At 36.0% G+C, this 13,184-nt stretch overlaps 1 protein-coding gene across 1 annotated transcript; it reads right to left on the bottom strand.

Moving 5' to 3' along the window:
• Positions 1–5,926: 5,926 nt before the first annotated feature.
• Positions 5,927–6,577, bottom strand: LOC111385416 (desumoylating isopeptidase 2-like). Its single transcript, XM_023009801.1, has one exon. The coding sequence runs from the start codon at positions 6,575–6,577 to the stop codon at positions 5,927–5,929; it is 651 nt and encodes a 216-aa protein (XP_022865569.1).
• Between the last annotated feature and the right edge of the window lie 6,607 nt (positions 6,578–13,184).

The following is a 13,184-nucleotide window of genomic DNA, read 5'->3' as shown; positions in this document are numbered from 1 at the left end:
TCCTATCAAACAAGTTGAGGTGACTCTCATGATGATAGACCATAAGCCGACCTAGATGGATGATATCATCTCACACCTTAGAACAGGAGAATGCCCTGAAAATTCGACCGAAGCAAAAAGGCTTCGAACTAGGTCAGTCAGGTATACACTGATTGATGAAGTCCTCTACAAAAGGAATACTCTACCCCTTACTGAGATGCTTAAATGAAGAAGAAGTACAGTACGCTTATGAGACGTACATGAGGAAACATGTGGAAACCACTCCGGTGGACAATCCCTAAGCCCCCAAAATTGTACGTCAATACTTTTGGCCCAAAATAAAGCGAGATGCCCTCAAATTTGTAAGAAAATGTGACAAATGCCAATGCCTCGCTCCTATCATTAGGACACCGCTATACGAGCTAAACTCGGTGGTTTCTCCTGGTCCTTTTCAAAATGGGGAGTTGATCTAATTGGACCTATACCCCCGAGTGAGGAGGGGTAAAGTTCGCAACGGAACCACTTGTCCATCATATGCCGATTCAGCATTCCTCATTCGATTGTCACTGACAACGAGAAATAGTTTGACAATGCCCGTCTTGTAAATTTTTCGAGGGGTTCAGTATCAAGAAACATTTCTCCACACTAAATCACCCGCAAGCCAACGGCTAAGTTGAGGCTGTAATCCCATTAGAGATCAGGATTCCATTATTCTGTACAATTGCCTACAGCGAAGAAGAGAATCAAATCGCTCTTCACAGAGAACTAGTCCTAGTAGAGGAAAAAAGAACTTACGTCGAGCTCAGAAATGCTGTCTACAAATAGCGTAAAGCTAGGTGTTACAATAAAAAAGTGCGAAAATAGGAGTTCGAAGCAAGATCCCTAGTCTTGAGAAGAGTTTTCCTTGCTACAAGAGAACCTAGATCTGGGTCCTTGGAACCCAATTGGGAAGGGCCCTATTTGGTATCAAGGTTCCTACTAAAGGGAGCTTATGAACTGGAGGACTTGGGCAAAAGGCCTTTGCCCCACTCCTAGAATGCTGAACACATAAGGAAATATTATCATTAAGCATGAAAAGCCCTTTGTAACTTGTGAACCTACTGTGGTATCGATTGTATTAATAAAAGAGGCTAATTAATTTAAATATCATGAGCGCAACTGAACTGATGAAGATGTCCCATAAAGGAATTCTTCAAAGTCCTGCTCTTGCGTAGGCTGAGCTAAGGTCGTAGTACGACACTTAGACAAAATTCTTTAAAGCCCTGTTCTTGTGCAGGCTGAGCTAAAGTCGTAAGTTCTACGACACTTTGACGAAATTTCTCTTTAAGAAATCTTTCAAAGCCCTGCCTCGTACGTAAGCTTAACTCCTCAAGGAAAGCTGCATCAAAGTCCGGATGTTCTTTGCGAACATGCTTGACGAGCTTCTCTAAGGCCACAACATAAGCGTCTTGAGCTAAGGCGTCAAACTCGGGGGACTCCTTCCAAGTCTCCACAGCTTTGATGGCCTTAGCCTCTGCATCCTCAGCCCTCTAAATCACAACCTTGGCCCTCTCATTCGCCTCCCTACCTTCTGGCATCAAGCTCGATCGTTGTAGGTCGAGGCACCGTTCTGGCATCCTGCTCGAGCTAGCAGTGGTGGCAACATGTGTGATTGGCGGAGATAAGGATGTGAATGGGGATACTTCAGTCGGAGGGGCTGCAGAAAGGGAATTCAGCTTCTTCAAGTGGACAGCTTTATGGCTTATGGCTGAAGCTAGCGCCCCAGATCGATTCCTTTTTAAAGAAGGAACCTCTTGCGCTTCTTTCAAGTGGGCCTCAGCTCAAACTGGTGCCTCTCTTTTCTTTGTTTTTGCTACAGCGACTACCTTGGTTACTTTGTACCCCAACATCTCTGGATTCTGAGCTGAAAAGCACAAGTCGATACGACATTTAGTATTCCTATAAGGAATTGACCTTCAAGAAAACTAGTCTAACCCTCACTTGAATCGACTGGGGTATAGGTAGATGCTCTCACCACGGATGGACCTAGGATCCTCATAAGAATTAAACCCGCTTGGAAGAGATTGGGAATCGAGATAATGTATTTACAAGACGTCTATTTCTTCAGCAAGGCCCTAATTCCCTTAGCTTGACTTTAGGTGTCCTTAGTTAAAGTCACTTTCTTATAATCTGCAAAACAAAGAAAAACTTAGTATTACTCCATCAATTACCTCGGTCTAAACATCAAAAGACAATTACTTACATAAAGAATGGTAGAGGATGGCAACGACATCATCCCGATTCACTTCGGCAAGGTAAAATTGCTACTCCCCAGACACATAAAAGAATTCCTACTTCCACTTCTTGATGGAAGATGGGGTATCCAGCACTAAAGAACCACCTGTCCTTGGCCTAACGCTGGTATACCACTAGCTAGAGTTCTTCTCATTCTCTTTGAATGTGAAAAGGGAGTTAAATTGTTCTACACTCAACTCAGGATTTCCTAACCTATTCCATAGAATCAAGGTGGCAATTAGGGTTTGCCTCCCGTTGGAGCATAGTTGAGTAGGAGCTATTCCCCAGAAGGAGAGGAACTTGTGAACGACTCTAGAAAAGGGCAATCTAAGCCCAGTATGCAAGATAGCTAAATTTAGAGCGACGCATCCCATGTGGGAAGAGTTAGCTCGATTAGATTACTCAGGGATTATCATTATCACCAAGTTCAGAATAACGTATTTAGCCCTCCGACTCGCTAACATATCTCCCGTGACAACTGATCTATATGAGCTCACCGTCCACTCCTCTGAGCTCTTTCCCTCACTACCCTCATGAGACCCAACCTCCTCTCTCTTCGATTCCATATTCACAAGATGACCTAAATCAAAAGGGTTAACAATCGAGAGAGATACGAGAGTTAAGATTTCCTGACAACTAGATGAAGAACTAGAATTGAGAGGTATGGACTCTTTTTGTTGGTTTCCCCAGGAGTGCACCCTGGACTCATTGGAGCTCATGAAAAAGTCGAACAGAAAGTATGAAGAGAGAAAGATGAGTAGAAGAAGTAGAGGAATATCTGAGAACTGGGATCCGACGACCTCACTTAAAAGAAGGAAAAAACGCTCTCAAAAAAAGAATTACGCTCTCGGCCTTGAAGAGAGTTACAGCACAAAGTAGAATGTAAAAATGAGAGATTAAATGGACTTAAAAAGAAGGAAGACCAAGGGACTTGATCCAAGCTGCTCAGCAAATAAATGGAGGGAAAATCGACGGTTCAGATCCTAAGATTTCAAAACGGCGCCATTTTAGTGCAAAGCTTCTCAAGGAAGCTACCATAAAAGCGCTACAGCTCATCCCAATAGAAATGTGACACCTGGTGCTACAATAACGATACCTTTTAGAGGTTAGTCATCCTATAAAGCATAACTGACCTGGGGGTATCTGTTGACCATCGACCTCCGGTCTCATAATCATAGCTCGCAGCCCCACCTCGTATACATGTGAGATCGGCCATGGAAGATGAGCTCGGTCATACTGCTGTCGTAATCTCAAAATACATAATGATTGCAGATTCTTTATATCCTGTCACATCACCTCTTCAATCATACACACTTGTAGAAGGCACCGCCTATATCCACCAATCAGCCACATTGGCTTCCCTATCCTTTGCAGTCCATCATTACCTGAAGGGAATAGTGACGTGATGGCTACCGGCCTCATGAACTAATTAAGGGAAAAGGTCGGAGGCTGGTGGTCTGAGCTCAGCACAAGTGGCTGATTTGATTGAAATGACATCATTTTGGCCAAGCCCCTTATAAATGGTTAGAAATGTTCCCCTTTAAAGATAGGCTAAGCCTTCCATGCACACACATTGTATAATTGAGCTCTCCATTTTCAATAAAAGGGCCATTTTTCTTAAAGTTGGCTCAAGAATAGTCTATACAATTTTTGACGTCAACACGTCATATTCTGTTGCCTGTATCATCACACATGCAATACGCGTAATAAGTTCTAAAGATACTTAATAGCAAGATACATTAATTGACCTACAAGATTATCCAAATCTCAATCATAAATAACAATTCATTGACATCATATTTGGTAGATTTATGGAAAGACAAAAATTCTGAAAATAAAAATGGAGTAAATAGTAAAGACGTTCCCATTTAAAATGCGTATCTCGAAAAATATATAGACATAATGAATAGTAAAATTCCATTAGAGATTGAGGTACCTAAAATCTTGAAAATAAAAAATTATCAATTATTACGTCGTAATGCACAAAATAAATAGAATTGAAAAAAAAATTTAAAGAAAATACTTCGTAAATGATGTAGCACTTTGTATTTGAATGATTACGATGATATATAAGAAAATTCATCAGTCGTTAGATGTAAAAATTATTAGCTATATAAAATGACATAGTCCAGGCAAAATTGAATTTACTATAAAAACATGAAGTTTTGACCGACAATACTAATATCTTAAAGCATAAAGCCAGCAGTACTTATTCAAAAGGAAATAAGAATATAATGATTTTTACAATGACTTTTTGAAATAGATTAACTCTCCATTGGTGGATTCAATAGTAAGTCGAAATCTTGTTAGCATGGCAATGTATGAAATGTGATATGCATCTTGAACATGTGGTTATAACCTACTCATAATGTAATTTAATTAATTAATTTATTTATTTATTTTTAATTTGGATTTTCCTAATAATATTTTTAATGAGACTACTTTTATAGCCTTATCAAAAGGTAAATGTGCTCTTTCTCTTTCACTATGATTTTTTTCTACAAGATTTTTATTGTAATATTTTAACTGACATACTCTTTGTATGATGGACACCCAAAATAGAGCGTATAAACATCATAGTTATGAATCATAAGGGGATCAGCCTTACTCTTCATCTTTCATTCACATTTTGTCTAATTGTATTTTGGTGACAAGATTTTAAAAAGACAATATTTAATTACTGATACGTGCTAAAATAATTATTGTCCACATGGGCTCTATGTCAACTATAGAAGCTCCCATTGCAGTCCACGCCACCAAGCACTAGCACTTGGGCCACCAAAGTGAAACAAACCAAACTCATGCCTTGGTCATCAAGGTTTTCCTTAGGAAGGGGACGTAGACCCGAAAACACTTGACAAATGAACATTTAGAGGCATCACCCACACCATGAGATTACAGGATTAATTGGAAGCCTCGGACATAGAAGCATTTTAGTGACAATACCCCGACGCCATCAACATAATTGTCAATACTATAAATCAAGGTGTGCACTTAATGAAATGCATGACAAATGTCACTAAAACACAATGAAAATATTTGAACTTGGACTTAATTATGACTTTCAACATAATGATAATACAATGTCGACCCATAAAAATGACCATAAAGCTCCCAAAACTTGTCCATAAATAGTCATTTACACAAATGAAAAATTGTTAAAAAGAAGAGGAGTTGAGAGAAGTCTTAAAGATTGAAATAGTTAAAATCCATTTTTCACTCTAAAAAACTACCTCGAATTAAGGCAAAACTAGGGGTTAGCACTCTAAAAAATCTTCACATTCTTTAATTGAATTGCTTTTTCCGCCAACATAATACTAGAAACCCTACATCTTTTCTTTCTCAACAAATAGTTAATGAAAAACACTTAATCCGTTTAATCTTCCGCCAACATAGTTCTTATGTGCTGCTAATGTAGCGGTTTATCGAGCATTTGACTTGGTGAAAAATGTTGGCCCAAGAAAACTATCATCAACAGATTGGGGAGAGAAGAAGGCGACAAGCTAAAATGACATTGATAAGATAATGCATTACAACTCACACAAAGTAAGAATAGGCAGGAGATAAAAGGAAAATAGCATATCAAACACTGACACGAACACGTACACACATGAAGACATGACTAAGCCATCATTCTATATGGTCATAGCCCGTTATGTTCTGACCCTGATGTTTATTTCTTGCTGGTTTCTTCATCTGGTCCGGCAATTCTTCCATCAAAGAACTTTGGTTTGAATCGTTCTGTTCGAACTCGAGCACCTTTGCTTAAACCAAGAAGAGACTTGGGAGCCTTAAAAGCCGCATCGATGGCATTCTTATAAGCCTCCTTTCCGGCAGTTACCATTTCCTTCTTGGTTTTTTGCAGTATTTGTGATGTTTCACAGGCAATATCTCCGACATCAGCAAACCTATTTATCCATGCCGGAAGCTTTGGCACTCCCAGCCTCTGCAACAACACATTGCAGAAATGGTTACCGTTTTTCGCCAGCAGATCGAACTTATTTCCCGGCCACTCCTGGCTAAGTTCTTTTAGGATCTGACTCACCTTGCCAGAGGAGCAACTTGTTCTTCCGAGAACTATCCTTTCACGGTATGTATACATCGTGTTTTCGCCGGCGGGACAGGTGTAAACACTAGAGCCTTCGTCGCAAAGCCGATATCCCCATTCCTCGTGGCCGTAAACCTGGACAGCCGCATGAAAGACGCCGCCGATAGAAAGGCCCTGTTTACAGGCGTTGTTGAGTTGAACGATGGCGAAATTTAGGGTTTCATTGCCGGAATTATTATTTTTAACGTCATATACGTGAAGGATCACTTCTGCCATCTTAAATATGTTCAAAACTCTCTCTCACCCACTCTCTCTCTACGTGACAACTAGTGTTTCAAGCGAACTGTAAGTCTTGAAGCACCAGCAGGTCTTGGGTAGGGTTTTTATGGTACATGATCATCAAGGGCAAAAAGGAGAAGTGAAGTGTGAAAAGCCAAAGCGAGGAAATAACACAACACTTTCTCGCATCTTTCGTGGCTCTTTCATGTTGAAAATGCATAAACGTGTGCATTTATTGAAAAATAATAATTTGTTAACTCAGATGCGTGTTTGGATTTCATTATAAATTGTTAGAATTAAAATGAAATAGAAAATGAATAGTAATTGCAAGTCCTATGAAATGTGGTTTTAAAATTTGACTTTGATCTTTAAATTATAACGAGATTATAATTTATGGCTAGCAATTAAACTTATGATTCATAGTGTAGATAGGTATGGGACTTAATAGGATGGAGCCAAAAAAAAAACTATTTTAGTGGAAAAGAATTGATAATAAATAAATAAAGAGTTTGTTACTTCGATAGAGAAAAGATAAGGAGTATAGTTACATGGGAGATATTTTCTTGGATTTGAAGCAACGTTATCTACTTATTTAGGGAGACAAAGCCGTACTTACCATGTGAATGATTTTCATTTTTCTCTTCATGGTTTTATGGAATTAAATTCTTTCCACATTAAGATTAATTATATTGGGAATAAAATTTCTTAGTTTATATGAATTTTGTTTTTTTCAGAAACTACAAGTTTTAAATATTTCGTTAAAAAACTTCTCTTAATTCCTATTTTGAAAAGGGATGAACTTCTAAATAAGAGTAGACAAGGGCACTACAAAAATAAAATAAAGAGAGACTGAATTATGAATCATGACAATCTAATATTTTCAATTATGCCCAAAAAATATTTCCTTTTGCCTCTGGAATTAGGCTCATTCCTAAGTTATGACCAGTAAAGTCTCGGACATCTTTTTGGAGCTAGAACCCATTCCTTGTTTATGAATGGGCCACCTAATCCTCTTAACAAAGACCACAGCAAAATCGAAAGTCCGTGAAGGCAACACTTGTCACCACATCTTGTGCATATTTGGGGGGTGATTATATGTTGTGGATCATATATAATATGTGGACAATAGGTGAACTGAAATTCTAGATATAGTGAAGTATTTTCAAAATAGTGATTGTAGATCCTACAAAATATGTAGTAAAGGACGATACCTCATTTTTGATAGATTTGTCGAAGCAATAATTCAGTGATCAAAACCTTAAATGTCCTCGTACCTAAAAAGTTATGGCCTATTGATAGTATTTATGTAGATGGTTCACATTCCAAGAATGAGATTGTTCTTTGCGAGCCATATCTTCAACTCTATAGGTACCCGACCACTTCTTTGATGACGTGATAGGGGCCCTCCCAACTGGGGCCAAGGTTATGATGCCAAGATCCTTCAGAGATGAAAGACCTTTCTCAAGACCAGATCTCTAAGATTGAATGACCTTTTATTTATTTTTGAATTGTAGTATCATGTCATTTTCATTTGGTATGCTGCCAATTCGACCTGGGACTCCTTTCGACTGTCATAAAGGAAATCCAGTTGTGTTATCCTCAACTAATTTCGTTGAAATGGATACGATGAGGTGAAGGAACTCCCACCTTCTCTAGGCTCATGGGTTCTGTCCCATAAGGCATTGAGAATGGTGTCTTCCATGTGGCAATTTTGCTAGTGGTCTTCAGGGATGCCATTTATTAAGGAGCTCATTAACCCTCGTACCTTTAGAGACATCAAAGTTTGCGATTTAGGGTCAACTTGATGGTTTTATTGACGGCTTCGATCTGACTTTTGGCTTGGAGGTAGTTGTAGTAGAGAAATGATTCTTAATTCTAAGCTCTATGCAGACTTTCCTATATTTTCTATTTGCAAGCATTATCGAACACAAGGGAGTAGGTAATATGAAATTGACAAATAATATTCTTTCAAATGAAATCGAAGGTGTTAGCCAAGTGCAATAAAATTATTGGTTGTCCCAAAAATTGGAAGTTTGGAAATCAAACACAAGTAGAAGCTCCTACAACAATAGAACCTCTACTACTGGATGAGGACTCTCGAGACACAATCATCTGTTCAAATTTGTGGTCCCATAGTTGAAAAATTCAAGGAACTATTATCATCTTTCAGCAAATTAACTACAATTAACATGAGAAAACATGTTCTTTAGCTCACCATATCATTTGACATATCTCAAAATAGATGAGATCTAGTTCAAACATGGTTAAATGGTGCAATTTGGTGATCTGGGGTTGACATTGGAGATGCCCTTAACAGACACCCTAGAAAGTCAGTGTTATATTGAGCAACTTGCTTGTATTTTATGCAAGGGACAACATCCCACGCACTTCTAGACTTTGTTAGAGTACGAGAAACATTTTATTACGTTTACAAAGTACACTAACCTTCTTTACTTGTAGTTTTGAGTATTATATTCACCGTTTGACTATTTTTTGCCATGTCTCATTTAAAATGCATTTTAAACTAAATTTTACTTTTCTATAATTAGTTGTAGTTAATTTGTTCAAAGCAAAAGTACATAAATATAAATTGACAAGTTATGTATATTCCTTGTTTGACATAATTTATATCAATGTTATATAAATTGACTCTTTTTTTGTTTATAAATAGCTTTACTCTTCTAAATATGTAAGTTTAGATTAATTTTATACACATACATTGTATTCAATTTAACAAAATAATTATTCACAGAGATGATATCAGAAACACCATTTACCTTTATATCAATATCATATACACTCCACGCATTTAAAAAAATCACATTAACTTGCTTTATTTCTTGGTTTGAGTATAACATTCATCATCTAATAACTTTTTTAGTTTTTCTCATAAGTTAATATAACTAAACGGGCATGATGAACTACAGAACAAGTTTTTTTAACAGTTAATTGTAGTTAATTTGCTCAAAGATGATAATAATTTCTTAAATTGCTCAACCATGAGATCAGGAATTTGAACTGAAGATTGTGTTATAAAGGATACTAGAGAGCCCTTGTCTTCTTGTAAAGGTTTTCTTGTTATAGGATCTTCTACTTTTGTTTAATTTTAAAACTTCCAATTTTAGGATATATAACAATTTTATACCACTTGGATAACATCTCGAATTTCATTATGAAATTTATTATGAGTCAATTCGATATTTTCCACTTGTCTTTGATGATGGCAGGCTATTTGACAATAGAAAATTTTGAAAACTCTACGGAGTTCATAGAATTAAAAAGCATTTCTCTACTCCACACTACCTCCAAGCCAACAGCCAAGTCAAGGCAATCGACAAATTATCAAGTTCACCTCAAGAACAAAATTGAGCTTCCAAGATCAGTTAGTGGGTTGACGAGCTCCCTCGTATATTATGGTCCCTAAAGACTCTCTAGAAAGACTGCTACAAGTATCACTGACTTACTGGATAGAAATCATGAGCCCGATGGGGGTGGGACTTCCTTCACCTTGCCACCTCCATTTCAACGTAATTACTAATAATTAGTTGAGTGGAGCACTACTAAATATCTTTGTGAATGTCAAGATGGGTCCCTCATCAAATTGACAACATATCAAAGGGAAATGACACGTTACTAAAGGGGGGGGGGGGGTCATTCCATCTAGAGGATCTAGTCATGAGAAAGGTCATTCATTTTTAAGGAATGTTCACATCAAAATGCTTGGCTCCAATTGAGAGGTCATCTATCGTGTCATTGAAAAAGTGCTCCAAGGGACCTATAGAATCGAAGATACGGCAGGCGGGAGCATCGTCATCCTTTGGCAATATGGAGCACCTACAAAAAAAAAAAAAAAAAAAAAAAAAAATCAGTTGGTCATGTATATGTTGTATATTAGGCTGGATGCGATTAATTCCCTAACATGTAAATATCCTTTACGATTTAATCAAGACAGTATCGAGCCCGAGGGGTAAATTTGAGTTATTTTGCATCTCAAAAGCCTTGGTAGGAGAATCTTTGAGGTTAGGACCGCTCAATTATCTCTTCGACCTAGGGGAGCTACTTACCTACTGAAAAAGGAATATTGTCCTTAACTACATATTTTGTAGAATCTAAAATCACCATTGTGGAGATTATCGATTATATCTATAATTTTCATTCACTTATTGCCCATGTATTCTTTATGATCCAGAACTTCTAACCGTTCCCCAAATGTACACAAGATGTGATTTTGGTTGGACAAGTCTTGCCTTCTGGGCCTTTTGGGCATACGGTTTACTTTATTAAACGGATTAGGTGGCGCATATATACCCGTATTAGCTCCAAAAGATGTCCGAGACTTTCTTGGTCATAACTAGGCAATGGGCATCAATCACGAGGCACAAATAATTATTTTTTGGATAAATGAACCCTTGTCTACTCTTGTTTAGAAGTTCAACCCTTAAAAAAATAAAAAAATAATAAAAATAAAAAATCTTTTAAAGAAATATCTAAAACTTGAAATGTAGTTTACTTAATAAAAAATACAATCAAATTATTATAATTGGGTTATTGGTCAAATGTTCTCTTTAATGTTGAATCTTGCTCCCTGTCCCGGCTTGGGGACAAGGTTAAAAACAGGAGCACCACATGGCGTCCATGTTTTTAAACCTGTCCCCAAACCGGGACCGGGGTTTTATCCTTTAATGTTTCTTGTTCCTAGAATCAACATTGGGACCCAAAAAAAAGCATAATGGCTATAGTCTCGGAAGCAATAAAAAAAAAAATAAAGGAAAATTGCAGTATCGATCACCAAGCTTAATAAATTGTTACTTCTGGCTTCTTAAATTTCAAAAAAGTTCAAGCCAGTCCTAAAAATTAATTTGGTTGCATGGTTAAATGGTTGGGAACAAAGTTGTCATAAGTGATAAAGGTTGGGGATTATTTCCGTAATTTCCTTAAAAAATAAAGATGTGAAGATAGATTGCTCTATGTCAATGCACATAATTTTGAAATTTTTCGGAAAGAACATAATAAAAATGGTCAATGTCTAAAGTTATTCACATGCCATGACCCAAATTCAAGAAATTAAAAATATACAATAATTTCATTTATCACTTAAAGACGTGTTTTTTAGATTTGGAGCTCGTGATAATGATTTAACTACAGTTGCACAAATATAATTATAAAAGTTATAAGCAATTGGGAAATGCACCTATAATCTATTGAGAATTAATTTAATTATATTTAATTTTCCTTCTTCTCTGCAACATCCAGAAGAATAAAAAAAAATGGTTATAATTATATAGATCATAGCAATTAAATAATTAATGTAATCGTCAAATATCACGGAAAGAATCCACATTGTTGGCTTGGGATTGCATTCACATGCTCTCAGTCGTTGACAGCTATATAAATAATAACAAACAATTAATAATAATAACGTTGACATATAATTGATAAAACAAAGAGAACGTGATTATTGTAAAGGAATAATATTCTCCATACATTTTGTTAGCTTCTGAAGTTCCTTTCTCATTCTTCAGATTCAAATATTGGGAAAAAAAAAAATAATAATAATAATAATAATTATTATTATTATTATTATTATTATTATTATTACAATTCAAACGAAATGTATGAATTTATGTACTGAACGAATAATTAATTTGCCAAGTGTATGTTACATCATAGCCATGTAGGTACTCTGAATCATTACATTAGTTTTGATCAATCGAATTAGTTAATCGTGTAAGGATGGGATATTATTTAATGTCATTTGCATACCAATTCCTAGATTCAAGTGAGAAGGAAAAAAATATATATATATTTGTCACACGCAGGTAAAGATTAAGTCATTTTATGAGAAGAATATCATATTTAATGATTTTATATTTGATAATTTAAGTCGTGTAAGAGTTACAGAGCATGTACAAGCAGGTAAAGATTCCCACACGGCTAATTCTATATACAAAATATCATATTTAATGATTTTATATTTGAACTGAGATACTATTTGATTAGATTCAATTTTTACGAATAAAATAAGTTTACAATTTTTAAATATGAAAATAATTTTTTTTTTTTACTATTTTTCACAATGATCTATTTCAGCATAATAAAACTTATAAAAGTAAAAAAATAAATTAAATATGCTCAGCCCCAATGGATCATGGGGAAAAACATAAAACAAAAGAAGAGATTTGAGGAAAAGCAGTAGATCCAAACCATCATTGATGGGGGAATGGTAAGAATTAGACTATTCAGAGAAGCTAAAAAGTTATTTATAAATTGAAAAAGTCAAAGTCGAACATTAATTTCAATAACATATTCATAAATATTATCTATTTATCATCTAGAGATACCGTGGAACCTAATACCATTGCTTTTAAAAAATTCCTAGTAATCTTAACTGAACTATGCTTAATCTCTTGAGAAGTCGTTAAAAGAAAATGCATGGTACTTAATCGTAACCCTAGAAAATTATTTATAATGATCAACATGCTTGATTTTATGTAAGGGACAATACTCGACACATCCCTAAGTTTCGTTACAATATAAGAAATGCCTCCTTACGTCAGAAAATACATTTGTTGCAATAAGTATTATATTCGCCATTTGAACTTTT

The sequence above is a fragment of the Olea europaea genome, unplaced genomic scaffold (genome assembly GCF_002742605.1).
Source record: "Olea europaea var. sylvestris unplaced genomic scaffold, O_europaea_v1 scaffold3158, whole genome shotgun sequence".
NCBI classification, from domain to species: Eukaryota; Viridiplantae; Streptophyta; class Magnoliopsida; order Lamiales; family Oleaceae; genus Olea; species Olea europaea.
This window is presented reverse-complemented; position numbering and strand designations above follow the sequence as displayed.

Excerpts from the sequence above, each read along its gene's own strand:
- LOC111385416 (XM_023009801.1), bottom strand. The coding sequence starts at position 6,577 with ATGGCAGAAGTGATCCTTCACGTATATGACGTTAAAAATAATAATTCC.